This window comes from Aotus nancymaae, unplaced genomic scaffold (genome assembly GCF_030222135.1).
Source record: "Aotus nancymaae isolate 86718 unplaced genomic scaffold, 86718_ANA_hifiasm-v0.15.2.pri h1tg000014l, whole genome shotgun sequence".
NCBI lineage: Eukaryota > Metazoa > Chordata > Mammalia > Primates > Aotidae > Aotus > Aotus nancymaae.
Window position 1 is genome coordinate 61,086,995 of NW_026988425.1, and position 25,316 is coordinate 61,112,310.

A 25,316-nucleotide genomic window follows, 5' to 3' on the forward strand; every position below is an offset into this window, starting at 1 on the left:
TGAGCCGAGATTGCGCTGCTACACTCCAGCCTGGCGACAGAGCGAGACTCCATCTCAAAAAAAAACAAAAAACAAAAAAACAAAAACAAAGGAATATCCAGCATCAGCAACCCAAAGCAGAAGCAGCTCCTAGTATGTATAGTAGTCCTTGAAAACGATGTCCCTTCATGCTAAGGAATTGCTGAAAGTGTTTAAACTATCCCAGAGGCAATTTAAAAGGTTTGGCTTATTTTAATGAACTGATCTAGCAATAATACTAGCAGCTGATTACAATATTCCTCTTTATAGAGTTTGTCAATGAAAAAGAGTCAAACTCTGTAAAATATTTGAAGGAATTTATTCTGAGCCCAGTATGAGCGACCAAGGCCTGAGGCACATCCCAAGAGGCCCTGAGAACATGTGCCCAAGGTGGTTGAGTTACACTTGGTATTATACATTTTGAGGAAACAGAAGATACCAGTCAATATATGTAAATTATACATTGGTTTGGTCTGGAAATATGGGATAGCTGGGTGGGTGGTGCTTATAGACTACAGGTAGATTCAAAGATTTTCTGATTGGCAGTTCCTTGAAAGAGTTGTTATTATCTAAGACCTGGAATCAGGAGAAAGGAGTGTCTGGGTTAAGATAAGTGATTGTGGAAACTAGGGTTCTTATTATGTAGAAGAGATAGTAAATGTCTCTTATCGGAACTTAAAAGGCATCAGACTCTTAGTTTAATCTCTCCTGGATCAGGAAAAGCCCTGGAAAAGGAAGAGATTCTCTACAGAATGTAGGTTTTCCCCACAAGAGATAGATTTGCAGGGCCATTTAAAAATGTGTCAAAAATATATATTTTAGGGTAAAGTACTTTAATTTCTTTTAGGGCCTGCCATCTGTCATGTGATGCTATACTAGAGTCACATTGGAATTTGGTCTCTTACGCTACAAAGAGCCTGTTTTGTCAGTCTTAACATCTCTGTTTTAATGGCAGCTGGTCAGTTGTGCTGAATTCCAAAGGGAGGGAGGGTATCGTGAGGCATGTCCAACCCTCTCTTATCATGGCCTGAACTAGTTTTTCAGGTTTACTTTGGAATGTTATTGGCTGAGAAGGGGGATTCATTCAGTCAGTGGGGGGGGGGGGGGGGCTTAGAATTTTATATTTGGTTTACATGTTTTTATGATTTTTCTCCATTCACCCTTTCACTATTCAGAGTGGTTGGAGTCTAGCAGGGCTGGCCTTGGAATAAGTGGGCTAGGTATCTACTGGCATTTGATAGTTTTAGGTCTGCTAGGTGGTCCACCCTGCTGACCGCAAAGGGGATTTCCATCTTAAACACATCTACCACATGTCAAACATGCCAGTACTAGAAAGTAATTCTGCTGGATCTTGGAGACGTCTTTGGTACCTTACTGAAATGTACATACCTTTGGTCAGGGCAGGTTGTCACCCAAGTTAAATTTAGCATAGCAGAAGACGATTAATTAATGGGATGCTTCTGGTGAACTGGCAAGAATCAAGGCTAGTAGAAAGTTGAACAAGTGTTGAGAATCATTTTACCATATGAATACATTAATAAATGTATGAAAAGAATAATAAACTTATTTTACCACTCTCTAATTTTGCCTTTCTTGGTTAAGGGCAGGAAAGTGTGTCCAGAGATGAGATGGACGATGAGAGTGACCAACAGAGGGAGAGAATATTGTGAAAAAGTAGTTGGGACAGCAAAGCAGGGGAGCTTGATGGTAACTTCTGGGTGGAGCTGGGCCTGCTGGACTTCGGAGATAGAGCTTGTCTTACTGTACATACATTTATTGGAGAACTTTCTCCTCAGTTCAGCTAAAACTGGAGTCTTGTCATACAACCAGGAAAGATTAGGCTCGTGGATCTATAGAAGGGTGGGGAAAATGGAATTTACTGGGCAAAAAGGAAAAATAACTCTAAGCAAAGAGAGAGAGAGTTGGGATTCTGTCTGTGAGGCAGGTTTCCCGCCTCACGGATAGAATCCCAGGTCACCACATAGGAACAGAAAAGGCCAGGCTTCTTCACCTTGCAAAATGTGCAGACTTCCCTAGTCTCTACCTCATCCTCCCAGGGCACGGGTGGGCATTACTCAGAAAGAATTGGCCAGGAAAGGGCGGGCTTCATCCAGGACCAGCAGTTCGGGATTCCAGCCTCCAGGGTGTTTTAAACTTGAAAGTGGGATTTCACCAAGGACCCATGGCTGTCTCCTGTCTCAGTCATATTGAATTGTATGTATTGGAATAGGGTATTTCTAAAATTGGAATTCCTAATTTTGACATAAGATAGGAAGTAAGCTTCTATGTAATTGAATAGGCATAGGTTGATGCGCACACGTGTGTGTGTGTGTGTGTGTGTGTGTGTGTCTGTGTCGTGTCTGTGTGTCTGTGTATTTTTTAAAAGGAAGACTTAACATTCAGGCCTGTTATGTATCAGAAAATACTGCCTTGACTGCCTGTTTAGAAAGTAGTTTGAGTAAAATGAGATTATTTCTAGAATGCAAGAAGTGGGAATCACCTTGGTTTTCTAACTTATTTGAATTACATTTGTGAGATTTTCAGCAAAGTAAAGGCAGTATTTCCTAAAAGAGAGGGAAAGAGCTTAATTCAAACAAAATAAAGGACTTGTAAATCATATTTAGATAAGTTTTAAAATAAATTTAGTTTTCTTCTTAGCACTCTCTGTCTTCCCACCCCAACAAATATTGAAGCAATAATTCAAAATATCTATTGTTAAAGCCACATGGAAGTCCAGTGTTATGTTGAATGTTAGAAACCCAAAAACAAAACGAAGAAAAATTCGAGTGTCACATCTGAATTAGCATTTAAAGTGGCATGTTTATATAAAAAGAGAACGGTGTAATCTATCCTGAGAGCAAAGAGAGGATTTCAGACTGTGGAAGAATGTCAATTGCATTTATATATTCATCGAATAGCCGGTTTGGTATTTGGCATGTAATTGCAGCTTTCCTTATCACACATGCATTTGTCTTCTGTGAGGTGGGTAGGGAAGAGATTTGGAAGATAGAAACAATGTAGGATGGATCTTCTTACCTTTGAAAATTATATGAAGACCTTAGTTTTGTCCCAGGGGAGAAGGTGAGGTTACCAGTGGGGAGGTTTATCAAAATATGTGTGTACTGCCAAACACCCCTGGGAATGCAATCAGAATCTAGTGTGTATTGAGGGCAAGGTAAGGCAGAGGCTTGTGTACTTTTAACCACTTTTCAAGGTGAATCTAAAATGCCACTCCCAGTTGAGAACTAACGTTCTTAGTTTCAGGGGGTATGTGTAGTGGTGAAGTGTGCTTTTGGATAGCCAAAGGCAGGAGCAGAAGTTTCCTATTTCATGTTTACTGGAATAACTTTTTAGCAAATCTGAATCGAGTAGGATTGGGGTAAAGTTTTTTAGTGAGTGGTCTTTTTCATCAAGGCTTATTTAGAGTGGCCCACTGAGACAGGCATGTATCTGTGCTGTCTCACTAAAAGTCACCTTCTCACATCTATTACTCAACAGATAATCAGTCACTGAGCAGCACTTCAGAGCATGGACTCAGAAGTCACACAGCCTAGGTGTGAATCCTGTCTCTGCCATTTAGCCAGCTGCATGACCTTAACCTCTATGTGCCTTAGTTTCCTAAAGCAGAATGAGGATATTATTGTGTCCTCAAATTGTTTAGAGGATTAAATTAATATTTGTGAAGTGTTTAAAACGGTACCTGGCATAAATAATTACTGTATGTTTTCTTAAATAAATAAAATATATTGGGAATTATGCCCTTCTTTCTCTCTCCCCAAATCATTTATTTTTGTCCTGTCAAGTTAGGCAAAAGACCACAGGGGAAGTCCCCTTACTGCCGGATCATTGGAGTAGCATTTTTTCAGGGGCTGTTCTATTTCCAGGAAGAGGTGTGAAAGGGGCAGTTGACCCCATGTCCTTCGGTAGATCTTTCACTTGTACCCTGCATTGGTCAACCCTGAGGACACAAGCTCTTTGCGTTGCTAGTGTGTATTGTGGAGACAGACTGCACATGTGTTCTGGCCCAATATCATCAGGCCGTGAGGGAACTCACTCCCTGTCCTCAGTGGCCCCTCTTTCAGATTTAAGCCATCCCTTCTCAGCAGGGTAATCAGGCCACTCCTTGAAACTGTGTTTTGGGACTGACAGGTGTTGAGAGAATAATATGCTATATTATAGCTGTCTATATGGAAAATTTTAATCATAGAATTTCAGAGCTGAAAGAAACCTTAAGAGAAGTCTGACTGAAAATATCTTTATTTAGTAAACAAGGAACTAATGACTCACAGGATTTGAGGCTTGCTTGTGCTCAGAGAGTACATATGTTGATTGCAAACCATGACCAGAATTGAGGGTTCCTAACTCCCAGGGACTGGCAAGCAGCCTTTTGTTTTTGAGGTCAATGTGCTTGGGTCAGAAACACAGATATCAGCAAGGGAGTGGGTATTGATATGGTTTGGCTGTGTCCCCACCCAAATCTCACCTTGAATTGTAAAAATCCCCATGTGTCAAGGGTGGGGCCAGGTGGAGATAATCAAATCATGGAGACAGCTTCCCCCACACTGTTCTCATGGTGGTGAATAAGTCTCACAAGATCTGTTGGTTTTATAAATGGGAGCTCCTCTACACAAGCTCTCTTGTCTGCCACCATGTAAGACGTGACTTGCTCCTCCTTTGCCTTCCGCCATGATTGTGAAGACTCTCCAGCCATGTGGAACTGTGAGTCTATTAAACCTCTTTCCTTCATAAATTACCCAGTCTTGGCTGGGTGTGTTGGCTCACGCCTGTAATCCCAACACTTTGGGAGGTCGAGAGGGGCAGATCACCTGAGGTCAGGAGTTCAAGACCAGCCTAACCAGCATGGTGAAACCTTGTTTCTACTAAAAATACAAAATTAGCTGGGCATAGTGGCATGTGACTATAATCCAAGCTACTCAGGAGGCTGAGGCAGGAGAATCACGTGAACCTAGGAGGCAGAGGTTGCGGTGAGCCGAGACTGCACCATTGCACTCCAGCCTAGGCGACAGAGCAAGACTCAGTCAAAAAAAAAAAAAAAATTACCCAGTCTCAGGTATGTCTTTATTAACAGTGTGAGAACAGGCTAATACAGATATGTTTTGTTTTATAAAGAAATGTGAGCATCAACACCCACAGTATGGCTCAATAAAGGGTAAAACTCAGAGTTTGCTTGACTTCACCATGCTTGTCATAGTTTCTTTGAATATTTTGGAAAGCAAAGCCCCAAACTCACTCTAAAAGTATACCCTTGCCACTGTAGGGGAAACCTGCAGGAACACACTCAGCACTACCAGGATGCTGAGTTTACCTCAGACTGATCAAGAGGGTAGTGACAGTCACACGGGTGGGCTCTTATGGTCCCAGCTGCAATAGCTGGCAGTCCCCAGATTTATTCATTAGCCAATTATCCATGTGAGCAGAGCAGCTGAATTCTGAATTCTGTATTGTTCTCTCTTTATCCCCGTTGTGTGATAGCAAGTTGGGCCCTGGTAGCTCTAACAGGGAACCATGGAAAGTAGGACTTTTCTTCTGTCCTGGTGTTTCTTGGAATCCATGCCATCTCTTCTGCCATTTTGGCTCTTGAGATTTAAATAATTCTTTTACTCCTTGTGGCAGTAGACTGTCAGACCTAAGGAACTAAGGGAAAACACATCAAACATTTTTCAGGATTTCTTTCTCTACTTTTCTGAGTTAAGGACCTCACCCTCTGAGGATTTTGGTGGGTCACTTTTTTTCATCTGAATACACATGTTTTCTTTTAATAGGTTGTTTTATGAAGTCACCTCTTCTGGGATGATGTTGAGGGCTTTCCCATGCTTAAGTATGGGAACACGAGATAAACCCATGGAAATGCCAGTAACTGCACACTTCCTTCCAGTGGCCATGTGAACTCTTCTTCATCCCACGCATCACTCAGATAACTGTTGACCAGTACCATAAGGAAATTCTCTGCACATAGTTCTGTGAACACATTTGCATGAGAAGAAAACGTTTTGTTGACTATAGTCTATATATTTGATTTGCATGTGGAAATGGGTGGTATGAATCTAATGTAGCATAGACAAACACATTTAAAACTTTTTTTAGATTGCAAATTCTTATAATAAATTCAAGCCAGGTACAGTGGCTCACTCCTATAATCTCAGCACGTGGAGAGGCCAAGACAGGGGGATTGCTTGAGGTCTGGAGTTGGAAACCAGCCTGGGCAAAATAACGAGACCCAGTCTCTACAAAAAAAAAAAAAAAAAAAAAATTAGCTAGGCATGGTGGCATGTACCTGTAGTCCTAGCTACTAGGGAGGCTGAGGCAGGAGGATTGCTAGAACCCAGGAGTTTGAGGTAACAGTGAGCTGTGGTCATGCCACTGCACTTTAGCCTGGGTGACAGAATGAGACCCTAGCTCTAAAAAATAAATAAATGAGTGAATTTAAACATGTATATTAGAAAATTAAAGTAATCTTTCAAGAAATATTTACATATTTTATAGATGTTTATGTGAAGGTATCTTTTATCAAAATACTAATTTAGCTTATGCTTTGTGTTCTTTATTGCACAGAAAAAAGTGTTTTTAAACTTTTGGTATGTCATAGAAATCTATGGGATTAACCTTTTGTTAACATAAGCACCAAGTGCCTAATTCTTGCTAAATCCTGATTTTCCAATGCAGTCTTTTATTGTTATTGGTGGTGGTGTATATGCTTTTACTTAGAGGGGTCAACTTTGAGGCAGAGATTATCTTCTACATTTATTTTATTTTTAGGAAATTGAGGAGGGCATTTGATTTGAGAATTTGGTACTGTGTACCTTCCATATGTGGCCGCTGTGGAACAAGTAGTAATGTTAATTGCAGGAGAGTGGGACCTTCCCCCTGGACTAGCAGCAGGACAAAGTGAGGAAGAGTTTTGCTCCTTTTCTCAGCTCCTTTTGGCCTCTCTGCTGAGGCAATAAACATTCAAATTTGCTTTGCATGGGGCACTTGAGTGGGTTTACCAGGGGCTTTGTATTTTAGTATATAAACTATAGTGTTTAGTATCTTAACAAATCAAGAATCAATTATCTGCGAAAATAAGCAGAAGGTTTTTTATGTCTAGAATAAATTAGTTTAAATGCCAAAACCAGTCCTTGTGGATTAAAGAAGCACTTGGAAGCGATGAAGTATATTTTTAAAATGCACTTGACATCATACACTGGAATGAAATTAATAGATCACTACACAGGTTTCCTGTCTTAGGGGAATAGTGGTGGCTTTTTAAGGTGGATTTTTAAGGTACTACCAATATGTAGATATAGTTGAATCTGATAGAATAATGGTGAGAAATGTTGTCATCAAATACCTGGCTAAAAGCATATTACTTAATTATTATCGTTGAGAATTCAGGCCTCTTAGCTTTATTCTTTTTTTTTTTCGAAAGATGTTGGTTGGACATACCTTTAAGACCACAGTAGAGATGGTGATGGTGGTGGTTGTGTTGGGAAGCACTTCAAAGGAGAGTTAAAGCAAAGAAACTACAAATTGGTTTTCGTAAGGATCTAAGTCTTCCCTCCCAACACACACCACATCTACAATTTAATATCATCTAGGCTGTATTATGTTAATACACCCAAGAATTGTCAATTCTGCTTATGTTAACCCACAGAGGAACTGAAAAACCACAAAACAAAACCTCTAAAACTGCTTCCTTTCATGGATTCCCAAGTAGCATGAACCAATTTCAACTGTCCCTACATGGTATAGTAGTTAGGTTTTTCCCAATAGCTAGCATTAGATTTGTTTCTTAAAAAAAAACATTATTGAGACATAATTGGCATACAGTAAACTGTGCGTAATTTAAAGTGTACAATATCATAAATTTTGATATGTGTATACTCCTGTGAAACCACCAGCACAGTAAAGATAATAAAATATCCATCTCCCCCAGAAGTTTTCTCCTGTCCCTTTGTCATTGCTCCCCCACCCCCACATCCCTAACCAGGCAACTACCAGTGCTTTCCATCCCTAAAAACTAGTTTGCATTTTTAAAAAATTTTACATAAATAAAGTGATACTGTATGCACCCTTTTTCTGGCCTGGCTTATCAGTGTAATTATTTTGAGATTCATCCATGTCATAGCATATGTCGATTAGGGTTTTTTTGCTAAGTAATATCCTATTGAATGACTGTGTCAGTTTCATTAGTCTCTTGCCGCTGGACATTTGGGTTATTTATTGCTTTTGGCCATTGTAAACAAGCCTGATATATGTGATCTGTAAATGTTTTCTCCCAGCCTGTGGCTTGTGTTTTTATTCTCTTTATAGCATCTATTGAAAAGCAAAAGCTTCATTAATTCATTCTTTAGGTGCTTTTGGTGTTGGATCTAAGCCATCTTTGCCTAATCCAGGTCACAAAGGTTTTCTCCTATGTTTTCTTCCATAAGTTTTATAGTTTTAGATTATACATTCAGGTGTGTGATTAATGTTGAGTTGATTTTTATACACAGGGATGAGGTGTGGCTTGAAGTTCATTTCTGCATACACATCTCTAATTTTTCCCGCACCATTTGTTGAACAGGCTATTTTTTCTCCACTGAAATGCTTTGAACGTTTGTCAAAAATTAGTTATCTGTGTATTTGTGTTTCTGTTTACAGACTTTCTGTTTCATTGGTTTATTTGTCTTTATATCAATATACAGCTATGATTATTGTAGCTTTATAATAAGTCTTGATCTCAGAAGCATTAGTCTTCCGACTTTGTTTATCTTTTTCAGAGTTGTTTTGGCTATTCTAGTTTCCTTAATTGTAGAATCAGTTTGTCAGCTTCTACAAAAAAGCCTGTTGATATTTTAATTGAAATTGTATTGAATCCTTAGATCAATCTGAGGAGCTATGAAATGTTGACCAGTACTTGCACTGAAATTCTAGTCTTAGAGATGGATTAAATATGACAATGTGTAAGCCAATACCATGTGGAAAGATGGTATGGAATGGCCCCCAAGATGTGCTGATGGAAGAGAGGGGCCAGGCTGGGGAGAATGAGTTGAGGAATAAGTTATCATAAATGAGCAAATACTTTGTCCAAAGAGCCCCTCAGAGAAGTGCAAGGGATGTATAGTTTGTGGGTGGTTCAGGGAGCAGCTCAAGTAATGATTTAAAGCTAAAGTCAGAAGGAACTAGCCACATTTCTTCTGGAGAGAAGAACTACAATGGAGAGCTCAGGCTTGGCATGTAGAGGGGGTAGAAGAGGAAGAGTGTGACCAGAGGAGGTTCAGTGTCTGGGGAGAGGACCACCAGTCCAACCTGTTGTAATGCAGGGGACACAGAGGGTGATATCATGCTTTAATGATTGCTACAGTGTCTGAGTCCAGTACAACAATGAAGGTCAGTTATACACTTGAACTGATTGCTAGGACAGTGCATCTCCACTAGGGGTGATTTTACCCCCAAAGATGACATTTGGCAATGTCTAGAGACATTTTTGGTTGTCACAACTATTTGAGGACCAGGGTTTCTCCCATTGTCTTCTAATAGAGAGAGGTCAGGGATGCCGCTAAACATCCTGCAGAACAAGATGACCCCAAAGAATTATCTGCCCAACGAATTATCTGCCCAAAATATCAGCAGTGCCGAGGATGAGAAACCTTAGTCTAGAGCGCAAAAATCAGAAAAGAAGGTGGAGGCCGGCCAGGTGCAGTGGCCCATGCCTGTAATCCCAGCACTTTGGGAGTCAGAGGCCAAGTGGATCACTTAAGGTCAGAAGTTGGAAACCAGCCTGGCCAACATGGTGAGACTCTGTCTCACCTAAAAATATAAAAATTGGCCGGGCGCAGTGGCTCACGCCTGTAATCCCAGCACTTTGGGAGGCCGAGGTGGGTGGATCACGAGGTCAAGAGATCGAGACCATCCTGGTCAACATGGTGAAACCCCGTCTCTACTAAAAATACAAAAAATTAGCTGGGCGTGGTGGCGCGTGCCTGTAATCCCAGCTACTCAGGAGGCTGAGGCAGGAGAATTGCCTGAACCCAAGAGGCGGAGGTTGCGGTGAGCCGAGATCGCGCCATTGCACTCCAGCCTGGGTAACGAGAGCGAAACTCCGTCTCAACAAAAAAAAAAAGAAAAGAAAAAAAAGAAAAAGTGGTGTTTCTGGTCATATGATTTTTCTTTTTTAATTTTTAAATTTCTGCCAATTTTGTTCAATTGATATCTTAAGGACAAAGTGATACTATATACTTTTTAAAAAAAAATCTGGTCTGGTCCCGAGGCTTAGTGCTATCTCAGGGACACAGGTCCTCTTGCACTGAGAGGCTGGCCCCAAGGCTCAGTGCTGTCTCTGGGTCATAGGTCCTTCTGCACTGGGGGTCTGGTCCCGAGGCTCAGCACTGTCTCAGGGACACAGGTCCTCTTATACTGGCTGCAGGCTTTTTTCCTGGCTCATCCCTCAGTGTCTGTCTACAGTTTCCAGAGTTAATGGAAGAAGAAGAAATTTTATTCTCCTACCATTATAGATTTCTCTTTGGTTGGACCATTTTAAACTATGTGTTTAATCATGAACATGGGAGTGTTTCTAGCATTACCAGAGCATCTAGCTGAGACTTGCTCTGTCCAGTGCAGTAGCCACTAGCCACATGTGTCTCTCAAGCTCTTGCAATGTGGCTAGTCCAAACTGAGATCCAGAAAAAGAAAGTGAAATATCTCATTAGTAATTCTTATGTTAATAGCATGCTGAAATGATAGTATTTGTGGATATATTGGGTTAAACGTTATTAAAATTACGTTAACCTGTTTCTTTCAAAGTAATTTTAATGTGACTACTGGAAAATTTTAAACTGCATAAGTGGCTCTGAATTGTACTTCTGTTGGAGAACAGTGGCTTAGACCATTCAAGAGTCCTTGGAAATGGAGCTAGTCAGTTCTACCCAAACCACATGGCTGATACACAGAGGGGAAAGAGATGGAATGGATATTAAGCATGTACCCCCAAATGAACACAATGGTGAGATGCACAGGCAAAGAAAGAATGTTTGTTCATTTGCTGCTGTTTTCCTAAAGATGAATGTATAGAAATACTACTAATGTACTACCATTTTAAAAAGTTAATAATGGCTGGGCGCGGTGGCTCACGCCTGTAATTCCAGCACTTTGGGAGGCCGAGGCGGATGGATCACGAGGTTGAGATCGAGACCATCCTGGCCATGGTGAAACCCTGTCTCTACTAAAAATACAAAAATTAGCTGGGCGTGGTGGCACACGCCTGTGGTCCCAGCTACTCGGGAGGCTGAGGCAGAAGAATCGCTTGAACCCAGGAGGTGGAGGTTGCAGTGAGCCAAGACTGCGCCACTGCACTCCAGCCTGGCAACAGAGCAAGACTCCATCTCAAAAAAAAAAAAAAAGTTAATAATGTAGATTTGAAAATTATGAAATTAATGTTGTGCTCATAGTAACTAGTGAAACAGCACAAAGATATACAAAGAGGAAGTAAATGATCCCCATCCCTTCCAATCCCCGTCTCTATCCACAGCCTTAGGTAGTCATTATTAGAGTGGTCTGTATTCTTCCATTTTTCACTTCGTATGCATATATGTGCAGGTACATTCACATACCTTGATTTGTTGCAGTTGTTGCTACTATCTGTCTTAAACGAGAATGTTAAATACCCACTCTTCAGTTTGCTTTTGTCACCTTATCAGTCTTCCAACTCAGTAGATACAGACTGATGCCATTCATTTTAATAATTATATTATGTTCTACATTATAGATATAGCACATTTTATTTAACTGTTTTCTATTGACTGACATTCTTGTTGTTTTCAATACTCCCTTTCTTCCCTACCCACAACAAACAATGCTGCAATAAACATTTTATACCTATATCCTTACGTACTGGTCCTTTTGTCTCCTATAGGATAGATTCCCAGAAGTGGAATTGCTTGGTCAAACGGTATGTGTATTTCTAATTTTAATAGTTATCACTTTACCCAAAAGAATAGCAAATCACCTTCCAACGTAAGAATGCCCATTTCCTACATTCTCACCAGCACTGGATGTCACTGCCCTTAATTATTCCCAATCTTATTGTACCTGGTCATTACTTTAATTTGCATTTCCTTCACTACCACTGATGTTGAGTATGTTTTCATATGTTTACTGTTCATTTACATTTCTCTTTTCTTCATTTCATGCTCATTTCCACTGCCCATTTTTCCATTTAGTAGTGTTTTTCTTTTTCAGTTTCTACAAACTCTTAATGAAAGTATTAATCCATTGTTATATGTATATAAATTTGTCTTTGCAGTTTTTATCTGTTTATGATATCTTTTGCTAAATGAAATTGTTAATTATTTAATCAAGTGTGTCTGTCTTTTTCTTTATTGCTTCTGAATTATTTGTTTTGCTCACAGTGGTATTGGCCACCCCAAGGTCATGCAGATATTCTCTTAAATTTTCTCATCATTTTAAAAGACATTCAATCTTCAACTTACAATTTTGTACATGAGATGAGGTAGGATTCTCTTTTTTTTTTTCCTAGATGGATGACCAATTACTTAAGTCCTAGTTGATACAAGATCCTTTATTTTTCATGGGATTGAAATGTTGTCCTTGTCACATATAAAGATGCCATATATATTTGGAACTCTTTCTGGGCTCTCTATTCTGCTCCTATCTGTCTATTTCTGTGCAAAATCATTCTGTTTTGAATACACTGGCTTTTCTAGTGACTTGTAATTTCTGGTAAGTCCTCCTTCACTCTCCTTTCATACTTTCATGACTTTTTAGCCAGTTATTTTTCCACATTGTTCTGGTTTAATTAAAAATTTAAAATTGAAGGAGTTTTATCTTAAGTGCTTTTAAAATGAAAGGTAATATAACACTATGCAATAAATAGAACCAAAAAATTAATATTTCTCAGTATGGGGATCTCTTTATCTGATGCCATTAATTGGAAAAATATTTACTGAGAAACTAAGGGTTACTACTTCTGTCAGTTTTAATTCTTTAAATGTGATTTACTTTATCTCTGTGATAATTATAAAATTATGCCAAGATGCACGTATTGGGATACAGCCATGACTTTTCAATCATACAATAATTAAATTACTTTATTAAAGCTTAATAGGTTAAAGTTTTCAATGAATGTAAGATTTAGCTTGTATGTCTGTTTATGTACCAAATTATGAAGTATACCCATATCTGGATTGCTTAGAAATTTGTAAATGTAAAGTGAACAAAGAACTGTAACTGAAGTGCACAATAAACCATGTACTTTGGAGTCTTTTATGATTTAATTCTTTTTAAGCTTAATGTTGAATATTACATGGACTTTGGAAATTGTCACACTTGAGACTGTGGATAAAGTTTTCTAGTATTTGATACGCTTTTGACCATTCTTAACTTTTAATTTATACTATATTAAGATGATGTTCACCTAATTGTATTTACTGACATTGTTATTTGCTTTTTGGAGTTCATTAGCTGGTATAATACTAAAGTAAAAAATACCTTGTGTTTTTCTAAAGGCATCTGAAATATTGAAGCTAAACACTAAAACTCTGGGATTAAAAATAATGGTAATTTTCACTTAGAAATGAACACCAATGTGAGGTCTCTATTTTACATGTAGAAGTAGAGGAACATCCCTTGTAGGTTCTACCTATGTTTACTTGATTAAGTAGAAAAAAAATTATTAGTTTATTCTGTAGCCAAAAATAAAATGGTGAAATGATTGTTATTATAATTATTACTGAATGATATGCTTAGATAAAATAAAATTGTGTTAAAAGTTGAGATTCCATTTGTGACAGGCCTGGCCAATATGGAGAAACTCCATCTCTACTAAAAATACAAAAATTAGCTGGAAATGGTGGCACATGCTTGTAATCCCAGCTACTCATGAGGCTGAGGTGGGAGAATTGCTTAAACCCGGGAGGCGGAAGTTGCTGTGAGCCGAGATCCTGCCGCTGCACTTTAGCCTATATGACAGAGTGAGACTCCGTCTTGAAAAAAAAGAAGGTGATAAACAGTTACCTCCTCTAGTACTCATATAAAACCATCTAATAGACACTTTATTTACCCTGGTTTTGGTCTCTAATATTTTTCTCCACTAAAGGTCATCATAACTGGATGTCATGGTTGATATAGGCAGAATTTTGTTTGGAACACTTTCTTTTTATTTTTTTTTTGCTAATGAACAAGAATGCTTTTAACGATGTGTGGAGGTTGAGCTATTAAGGGCAGATGAACCAAACTGAGGTAACTTCTGCTGGCCAGTAGTGAAAATTTAAATAGCAAAGAGGAAATGGTAATTATAACCTGTTTGAACAAGTTGAACCTCTCAAAAGCCAAGAGTCAATCATGATATAGTCAGAGGTGACAAATGATACAAACTATACTAAATAAAAGGCATATTATGTTTCCAGTATTTTCAAATAAGTTGTATTTTGATCAACTCAAATTGTGTTTCCTATACTTGTTTTAATCATTATCAAAATTGACAGAGTTGATAAACATAAATATAAAAAAAGTATATTTTAAATATAATTATGTATATCTGTAAATTCCACATTGTTAATTTTAAAGTAAAATTGTTTTAAAATACAGGTAGAATTCGAGATTTAAAAACACACTAAAAATCAACAACAGGTGTCATAAGATGACACCTGTTTCTTTTATAATACGTGCATTTAAGTGTTATAAATATGTTTCTCTTATAATAACTACATTTAATGTTTCTTTTATAATACTTATATTTAAGCCTTTAGTTCGAGGGCTGCCTGATTTCTAATGACTTTGGAAGATAGAGTTGTTTACACTGGAATAGAGAACTTTTGTTTTTGTGAAACAAGTAAACATAAACAAGCAGAAAGCCTGGGGGTTGGAGTGAGGATTGGAGTGCACAGACAGTGTCACTGTGGACTTTATTATTTCCCAAAACCAGAAAAACCACAGCTACTGCAGTGGACCAAGATGCCCAAAAAGCCACTTATGATTAGAGGGGACAAAGTGATAAGCTGGGACGCACTAGAATCATAAAATAATGTTCACATGACTTAAAAAGGTGGGGTGTCAGGGGGGTTGCCCTAAAACTGCAACATTGGGTTAAAAAAAAAATCACATATGTTGACTTAAATGAATCAACTAAGGTTATGTTACAGTCCCTGAGTCTGACCTAAGGATAGTAAGCAAATGAGTATTCTGCACTGACCAGAAAATGACAGTATACCTCCAAAAATATTTTAGGTCTCATGTTCAAAGCAGTACTCCATAAAGGCCGGGGATATCACTCCTGGTCCTAATGAGATGAGGTAAACTGGAGCCCACCTTCGTTTGGAGGCATTCTTAATCTATATCAAACTGAAACCTACAACCCTTACGTGACATTGTACAATATGAAAAATAGTTCAGCTAAAAATTAAAACTGTGGCCAAGCACAATGGCTCATGCCTGTAATCTCAGCAATTTAGAAGGCCAAGACAGGTGGATCACTTAACTCAGGAGTTTGAGACTAGCCTGGCCAACATGATGAAGCCTCGTCTCTAATAAAAAATACAAAAATAGCCGGGTGCGGTGGCTCACGCCTGTAATCCCAGCACTTTGGGAGGCCGAGGCGGGTGGATCACGAGGTCAAAAGATTGAGGCCATCCTGGTCAACGTGGTGAAACCCCATCTCTACTAATACAAAAAATTGACTGGGCATGGTGGTGCATGCCTGTAATCCCAGCTACTCAGGAGGCTGAGGCAGGAGAATTACCTGAACCCAGGAGGCGGAGGTTGCGGTGAGCCGAGATCACGCCATTGCACTCCAGCCTGGGTAACGAGTGAAACTCGGTCTCAAAAAAAAAAAAAAAAAAAAAAAAATACAAAATATTAGCACATTGTGGTGGCACACTCGTGTAATCCCAGCTACTCAGGAGGCTGAGGTGGGAGGATGGCTTGAGCCTGGGAGGCAGAGGTTGCAGTGATCCTAGATCGTTCCACTGCGCTCCAGCTTGTGTGACAGAGTGAGACCCTATCTCAAAAAAAAAAAAAAAACTGAATCAAGGTCAATGTTTTATACATTAAATATTAATTTAAGACTTATAAAGTTTGCGTACAAATGGCCAAGATAAAATATAACTTAATATAATGTTCTAATTAAATAATATCTTCTTGTCAAAATGCTGCCTTTATTAAATATTACCTTCATGTATTTGTTACCACCTTAAATTGTCTCAAAATGAAATGGCACCAGTCTTCCTGTGTATTTTGCCTTAGTCCACCACTAGAGTACGTTAAGCCTCCTCCACACAGGAGGTAGCAAACTACTGACACAACAGATTCAGTGCTCGTGCAGGACTTCCATATTGCTGAAATTTTAAATGGCTCTGTCAGTGGGAAAGTGTAGCATCCCAAGAGAAGATGCAGTTCTTTTGGAGTACGGATCCGCTCTGTTTCCGGGCTCACTGTGGAAATTGTAAATCAACTGTAATTGTGACCTGAGTGCTCCTCTTCCCTGCTAATAGGTCTTCTCGCTATTAAGAGATGAGTTGAGACTGCTCCATTTATTGGGATGAAGCCACTGGGTCAGTAGTCAGTGACCCTTATTTTCTGTGCCTTAAAGAGAAATAGCAGCCTCTTTCCTTTGGGAACCTGTTGTGAGTTGGCGACATGCACTGCCAGCTGCATTTAACTTCTAGGTTAAGTCATGTCGAAAAACTGTCTTTTAAATTGACATATTGAATTTGGTCTGTAGTTATGAATCCAATATGTATACAATACTTGTATACATCTAAATGTTTAAATGTCAACTTATTCTTCATTTTCTGCTATTATTTCTGCTAAAAAATGACAAAAATTCTAATGAATGAAATAACTACTTGCACCAAAATACACTATCTCTGCTAGTGTTGCCTTCCAGCTTACTATTGCTTAGAAAGAGATAGGACTATTGAGATGTATGAATAGAAAACTTCAAAAGTGAAGCTGTCAAAGCAATGGGAAATAAAGATATTTTAAATATAATTGCAGTTGAATTCAGTAGTGAAAAAAAAAAAGTCAAAGGATTTCTACTTAATGCCATCCTGAGGTGTGGAACATTTTATAAGAATGAGTAGGATATTCACAGGAAGGAGAGCACCTCAGCATTCTCCAATTTAGGGCGGCACATGTTCCCCAACCTCCAATTTATCTGACCAGGTCTCCACTGTATCTGTTAAGGCCCCTTCATTTTCATCTTCTCAGGTGTCCAGCTGTGGAGCATAAGATCACATTTGTTAGGGAACACTGTGACTGAACAAATATTTTCTTTTACATGGTGCTTTCAGAAGAATTCTTTTATCTCTGAGATGGCCAGGCTCCTTGGAAGCCTGAACAATGATAAATCTGAGCGATCTATTTCGGCACCAGAACCCTATGAGCTCAACACACTTTGAAGCGGATTGCTCCCCATTGTGGGGCTACAATAAAAAGTGAGGTTTTTCATAGTCCTTGTATTAATGTCTGCAAAGCCAGATGGCTTTGTAAAACGACTGCAAAAGCAGTATAACTGATTAAAAGAAATTCTGGGTAGTTAGAGGCTTTCATACCCTATGTGAGTCTGGCAGAAAGCATTGTCCTCTTGGGATACGTTAATATTGGGAATCTCACTCTCCTATCTTCAAGGGTCAGCCGAAGACAATTGAGACAGGTGTTGGTCATAGGAGCCTTCAACAGGAAGGCTGAACAAAATAAGTCTAGCTGGCCATTGGGAGAATTGCCACAAAACAAAATAATGCAACTGGCTGGGAAAGGATGTGCTTTAAGGGCTATAGGTGGATCTTCCTAAGGTTGTGGCTATCACATTCTCTCTTTCTTGGCTTTTTGTGGTCCTAAATCTGCATCCTCTTGTAACCCCCAGATTCCATTGTCTCACACCTAAGGGTGACCAAACTCATACTTCTTCTCAGTGTAGTCTAAATGACTCCTGATGTTGCAGAGACCTTGCTTTTTGGCTGCTGCTCTAGAAATCATCCTGCCTGCCTGTGTTTGTAACCCTGCATGCTGACCTTAACCTCACAACACAGTCATATATTTCAAGTTGTTTGGGGTAGAGGGGGTTGGTGAAACTTGGCCTTGTACATAGAGGAATTCAGAGATGTGACAAATTGCTCTCTGGCTTCATAAGCTATCATTCAATTATTGGGAAATGGCATTCGGGATAGAAGGAACAAAAAGCTCATCTTAAGATGCATTTTAAAAACCTGTCGTAAAAGAGTTAGGTGGCCCTGGTTTAGTTGCTTTTTCATCATCAGGAAACCCTTTCATCCTTCAATGAATGACATATGATAGGATTTTAAAAACCAAGCCACCTTGCTGTTCCATTTTCTCCCTGTTGCCATGTCGTCTCCCTGACTCAGCAGATTTGAGGCTGATCTGCTTGCAAAGTAGGAAAGGCAGAGGGCCTGACACCTGTGTATTCAGTTGAAATAGCCAATTTCAGAAGAGTTTGTACATTTTGACCTTTCTGAACTTCTATGGATCCTTTCAAAGAGGGAAGTAGTTCTAACCTGGAGGCATTCTCAAGAATTATTTGGAAAATAAATGGATATGTGTATCCCTATTATTGTGGCCTATCTTTTGAGTAAAAATATAGAATTTATAATATTTTAATAGGACTAATTGGTTTTTGTAGAAAGTAATTTAAATAATATTTCAATTAATCATGTAGGTGGCCATTTTAGAAAAACTAGAAAATGCAGATAGGGAAAAAAAGCATTTAAATTACCCCATATTGTATCACTTAGGGAAAAGATTGTTTACAAAGCAAAGAACTAAGCTTCTACTTCTGTCTTTTGATGCATTAAGTAATTTTTCCTTTAAGTACTTTCAGTGTTAGAGCCTCAGCATTTTATTTTACTGTGAAAATTCTTAGATCATAAAGCGTGAATCATTTTTCTGAGTATTTCTATTGTAGAAAAATACAGAAATGTGAAGAATAAGTTTTTACCCATAGTCTAACCATGTAGGATAGTGGGCACAAATGTTTTACTATATACTTTTAGACTCTTTTCCTAATTTTTTATTTGATGATTATTGATTCTTGGCATGTGTTTTCTTTCTAACTGGGAAGTACTTTCTAGAACTGACCGGTTTTGTATTAGTTGAGTGCTCTGCTTGTCCACAAAATTTGTTGCATCTTTAAACAGAAGCAGTCAGGAGAGCAAAGTGCTAGACGGTTTTTAGTGGTCATGTAGAGTTGTTTAGGGTACTGAGGCATTTCCTTAGTTTCAATAACTCATTTTGTGAAATTCCAAAAGGTAACGTTTTTCCTTCAGCTATTGATGATATTTGTTTAGGTTCAGGAAAGCTTTTACATTTTATGTGCAGGAAATCACTCTAAACAACACATTTAATAGGTTCCAGTAGTCAACAGAGATGCTGTATTCATTTAGGGAATATAACAGATTTTCTTTGTTTTTCCTTAACACTTGGGGCTTAATAAGATTTCCTCCGAAACCGGCACTGTAGCCGTTCTTAGCCAAGTTATGATTTATAGAGTGATATATTGATCATGGAGGATTTCCCAGAGTTCCTCAGGATATATCATTAATGTAACTTTGTCTACCTGTCCTGCTGGAGTGGAGGCTCCCTGGGGGTAAGGAGTTTTGTTCCCTGCACTATGCCTAGCATGTAACAGGTGTTCCATAAATATTTGTAGAATATTGTTTTGTGTGATTTTTAAATCATTTGTCTCCCTTACTGCCTAATACTGTCATTGACTAACCCTTTAATTAATTGATCAAGTAATTATTGAATATCTACATTGAATTGTTCTATCTTTTAATAAGAATCTGCTATGCTCCAAATATAATGGTCAATGTTGAGCCCTCCATTTAATGAGCTTCCAGCCTAGTGCAATTTTTTTTTTTTTTGCATTTAAGTCTTTTATGAGAACAGATGAGTGATGGATTCACTACTAATTAATGTTTTACCAGTCTTCTATATAAAGGAGTATAATTTAATTCTCATCCATTTGGGTTTTTTGTCAAGGAGAGATTTCAGCATAGGTGATGTAGGCTCCAATTTACTGATATGAGTTAAGGAGTTCCAGAAATAGATACCTATGCAAAGTATTTCCCATTGGTCTGGCTTGAATTCCCTATATCACAGCCTTATTGGTGATGGTGGTGGTGATGGTGAGATAATACAGGTGAAAAATAGATATCAGTTGATAGGAATAAAATTAAAATTTTCTGCCTGGGCATGGTGGCATGCCTGTAATCCCAGCACTTTGGGAGGCCAAGACGGATGGATCACCTGAGGTCAGGAGTTTCAGACCAGCCTGACAAATATGGTGAAACCCTATTTCTACTAAAAATAAAAAAATTAGTCGGGCATGGTAGGGTGCACCGGTAGTCCCAGCTATTTGGGAGCCTGAGACAGGAGAATTGCTTGAACCTGGGAGGCAGAGGTTGCAGTGAGCAGAGATTGTGCAACTACACTCCAGACTGGATGACAGAGAGAGACTCCATCTCAAAAATATAAATATATGTATTTTTTCCATTATTGTTCCTATGGCTTGAATATATTGATTTGATAGTTGTTTTTTGTTTTTGTTTTTTGGGTTTGTGTGTGTGTGTGTGTGTGTGTGTGTGTGTGTGTGTTTTGTTTGTTTGTTTTTGCTATATGAAGGAAAGAAAGGAAAGAGTTTTAAAAAAATGAAACTGATAGGACTGTGGCTAAGGAGCACCATCAATTTGGGTGGGTTTTCTTTGTATTAAAAGTATAAAGATATGCTAGAGAATAATAAACACCAAATTTACATCAGTGGTTACATCTGAGGGGAGAGAGGGGAACTGAGATCAGAGAGAGTTGCCAGAGCCTTCAGCTGTGTTTCTGTATCCTTTATCCATTTGGGTAGTTAATATACAGATAGGTATTCACTATGTGAGTCCCTTCCTAGGTTTTTTAATTAAAAAAAAAAAAAACAATAAAATCTGGAGAATGGATATGCATGGAAGTGAGATTTCCTCCCATTCACTTTTATCATTAAAGGGTTTGGCTTTCTTCTCCAGCTTTTTTAGCCTCTTCTGTTTCCAGTGTTTTCCAGACAGATCCTGTGGTTGTCCTCTTCTTTCACTCAAATGGTTTCTATTTCTACATAAGCCTTTGACAGCTACGTATCCAGGTATTAATATTACATGTGCAGGCTTTTAAATTTAGGTACCCAATTTAGCAGCATCTGACTTCTCATTATCTTGCTCATCGTAGTGTATGATCCCTGTCAGGATAGAGGGGCTCTGTGCCTGCCCCTTACTCTCAACCAGTGAATATTCTTGGAACCACTCCTGAAGTCTGCGTGGCTAGAGCCCCAAGTGTGTAAATGATGGTGGCTGAAGGGGCTTGAGAAGTAATTTGATGGAGACAGAGAGTGGGCAGAGAGGCACACACAGTGATGTAGACACTTGAAAGGAAGCAATGTGCTAGACCCAGGAAGGTGGGTGAAGATGTTCCATCTGCCTCGTGTATCAGTTTGCTAGGGCTGCCATGACAAAGTATCACAAATCAGGTGGCTTGAACAACAGAAATTTGTTATCTCACATTCTAGAAGTTAGCAATCTGAGATCATATTGCAGGCTCGATTCCTTCTGAGGACTATGAGGAAGAACCTGTTCCATTCCTCTCTCCTAGCTTCTGGTGGTTTGTGGGCAATCTTTGGCTTGCAGAAGCATCACCTCCATCTCTGCTTTTATCTTTCCATGACATTTCTCTGGCCTGTATGTCTATCCCTGTGTCAGAATTTCCCTTTTTTATAAGGATACAGTTATATTGATTTACTCTTCACCCTAATGACTCTATCTGACCTTGATCATCAGCAAAGATCCTATTTCCAAATAAGGTCATATTCAAAGGTACCAGGTGTTAGGACTTCAACAACTTTCAGGGGGCACAATTCATTGGATAATACCGCTCCATTCTCATCCCTACTGCTCAAATCTAGAAGGCAGATTCTACCTGCCAGTAGACATGGCCCAGCTTGAGCATGTTGTGGTTTCTGGGATGTCTCCTCTTTTCTTACTAAGTTCTTCAGAATGGGGTCTGCAGTCCCATTGATAGACAGTGAAAGGAAAAACACAAACTTGTTGGGGAGAGGACAGTTGAAGGATGCATTTGCCAGAGTGCAAAGTCAGGAAGAAGTATGAGTTGCTCTTTGCTACTGTTTCTTTCACACTCGATCAGGCTTTTCTTCACACCTCATTAAGGCAAAATCTAGTTTATCAAAATCCAAACAGTTCCACTTTCAATAATGGCAAATACCATCTCTACTACATTACCTGTTAAATGGGCCTTTGTGGGTAAACCTGGAAACCTCCCCACTATTTATAACATTGTTTCTCTACGAATGTGGGCTGATTTCTCAAACTTATAGATGCACCTTCGGAGCACATCTTTGTATGCTGTGCAGATGAGCTGGGGAAATAGGGTTGGTCAGGACTAGGGGTCATGCCAGCCTGAATTCTTCCATGTTGAGTGCTTCTGGAAAGATGCAGAGGAACACTCTGGGCAAGGGTGCTCTTCTGTGCTAGGAGGCCGTTGCCTGCTCAGCAGTGGTGTCTCCTTGGTGAATGATGATTCCCCTGAGGTGGAAGAGATCATGCTCAGGTCCACAACTAAAACTGCTAACCCAAGGTCTGTGTGTATTAGCTGTGCTCTACAGAGAGAACCAATAGGGAGGGGATGGATGGATGGATAAGAAGGGATTAATTAGGGAAATTTGCTTACATGATTATGGAGTTAGAGAAGTCCCACAACAAACTGTCTACAAGCTAGAAACCCTGGAGTGCCAGTAGCATGGTTCAGCACAATACAAGTCTGAAAGCCTCAGAAGCAGGGAAACTAGTGGTGTAATTATCAGTCTGAGGCAGAAGCCTGAGAACCCTGGAGGCCATCAGGGTTAATCCTGGATTTCAAAGGAGTTCTGATGTTCAAGGGCAGGAGAAGATGCATGTCCCACCTCTAGGAAATGGAGAGGAAATCACCTTTCCTCTGCCTTTTGGTTCTATCTGGGCCACCATCTGATTGGGTGGTGCCTGCCCACCTTGAGAGCAAATCTTCTTCACTCAGTTTATGGACTCATGTGCCAATCAATCTCCTCTGGAAACGCCCTCAAAGACACACTCAGAAATAATGCTTTACCTGTTCTCCAGATCTTTCTTAATCCAGTCAAGTTGACACCTAAAAGTAACCATCACACTGTACTTCCCCTTTGCCTTAATGATAAAACTCTGCTTTTTGTCAGGGCGGTAATGTTTTCAGCTAAAAGGATATATCTGTCAACCTCCCTCTCTCACAGCTGTACTACATTCTGGCCGATAAGATGTAAGCAGAGGGCATTAAGTTCAAGGGATAGACAGCTGGTGGGGATCTTTTTTCTTTTCTCCTTTCTATCTGGAATGAATTTGTGTTGGCCAGAGCTCCAGCAGCCGTATTGGTCCATGAAATAAACATGAAGGTAGACTCTTCATGCTAAAGATGATGGAACTGAAAGGTAGAAGTGGCTTGAGTCTGATGATTTGGTAGCTAACAAACCACCCCTGCTTCTAAACTTCTTTTACCTAATGAAGCAATAAACTATTTTGCTTAATCACTTATTTGGCTTCCCAGTTATCTACAGCAACAGCTAATTCTAACCCATGCAGAGATCCTTTCCATAGGAACCCCAATCACTATTCTGTACAGGATATAGTATGTTCAAAAACAAAGGCCAACCAAGTGGAATGAAGAGAGTTACTTTCCAAGACCTAAAGAACAGTGGGTCTGTTATATGCCATGGTATCTTTTCCCCAAGGCATTTTTAATGTAAGCAGGAAGAGAAGACTGAAACTGTGCCCCCCTTAGCTGCTCCCTTATTTCATAAAATTTCAATTCCTAATACCATAGAGAGTGTTGGCTGTTACCATTTTCTGCCAGCTCACATCAAGTTACAGCAGCAGCAGCATCTTGGCAGTAAAATACTGTTTTGAGTACTTCATTGCTTTTTACTGTTGTTTCAGAAAGGCGAATAGAAAACAGAAGCATGTGCTGATTATCCAGTAAGAAGTGTAGTTCCCGTAAACTAAATGCAGCTGACACCACAGGGAAATTTGGCTTTCCAAAAAGGTCTAATCTTTAGCTTCAATAAGGCATTCATTGTATTTGAGCCAGTGGTGTGTGTATATGATTGTGATTGAGAAGAACAAAGGTAGAGGATGTGAACAGGCCAGAAGTATATCATTGAGGAGTATATGAGGAAGAATTAGGAAGTTTGAAATTTTTTATGTCTCAAGGAATAAAAACTTCTCTGATAATATGTATTTGACCATTTGACATGTTTTCAGGAATGTATGAAGCAGGAAAGCAGAGAGTTGCCTTTATACCATTCCATCTGGGTTCACTGTCTTTCAGCAACAGAATGATTCTCTGATAGAATATCATGGATTGAGAGGAAATAATAATGCTGACCTTTGAGGAAGGAGAAGCAGAGATGGATGGAATTGTTGTGGCAGAACTGAACTTGTATACTTGATCCTATGGAAGGTATCCACTCTCCTTCCGTCTGTGTAGGATAAATAAAGGTTACTGTAAAGTTTCTTTATCTGTCTTGAATTATTCATGTTTCTCTGCATCTTTGGATTTATGGCCAACCCTCAGAGGTGAAGATTTTCATGGAGGACCAGATTTCAGGGAAATACAGCTTCTGAGGACTTATTTTATCTCTAACAAGGCCAAGTCGGTTTCTAAGTGTCTCATTTTAAAGTCACAATGATATGAGACCCTAAGTAGTATCTACTGCTTGGGGAACTTAGAAGGCAATTCATGCTATCCATTTATACTTACCTAAGTATATAAAATGACACATTTTCTCACTGAATGTGTTTATCCTTATTTTTATGGAGTTTCAGACATTTGCAAGGGTTTTTAAAGGTTTATTTCTAATCGCAACTCCTATTTTTTTTGTTGTTGTTTTTTTTCCTCAAGCTATTAATGTTTCCAGTTGTGAGTTCACTTTTCTTGGTGCTTATCAGGAACCTAATTCTTTGTTGTGGGTGGAATTTCTCTGCTAGGTTTGTGGAAATCTCTTCTTTCCTATATCCATTTTTTTTTCGGGAGGGAGGGATGTTGCAATGAGGTTGGTGAAAGGAGCTGAGCCAACTCTGCAGTTTTCTTAATATATTTCTAATGAAGTTATTAGTTGTCACTTGCTGATGAAACAAGATTGAGCTAGATGTTCTGTTGGATTTTATTTATTGATTTCTGGTTATTCCGTGGCTATCTAGAAAGTTTGGAAATGGTGTTTTCTTTATTCATTCAATACT

The 25,316-nt window shown here is 39.1% G+C and overlaps 1 protein-coding gene across 7 annotated transcripts in view; it reads left to right on the plus strand.

The window, feature by feature from the left end:
* The window catches only part of MAST4 (microtubule associated serine/threonine kinase family member 4), a 564,457-nt gene that overhangs the window by 297,393 nt on the left and 241,748 nt on the right, over window positions 1–25,316 (plus strand). For 3 of the 7 annotated variants that reach the window (XM_064376019.1, XM_012462236.2, XM_064376022.1), the window contains one exon: window positions 11,912–11,947. The exons of the other annotated variants lie outside the window; for them this stretch is intronic. In XM_064376019.1, coding sequence (XP_064232089.1) covers window positions 11,912–11,947 — 36 coding nt within the window. The remainder of the gene's footprint in view (window positions 1–11,911; window positions 11,948–25,316) is intronic. 7 annotated transcript variants of the gene reach the window in all.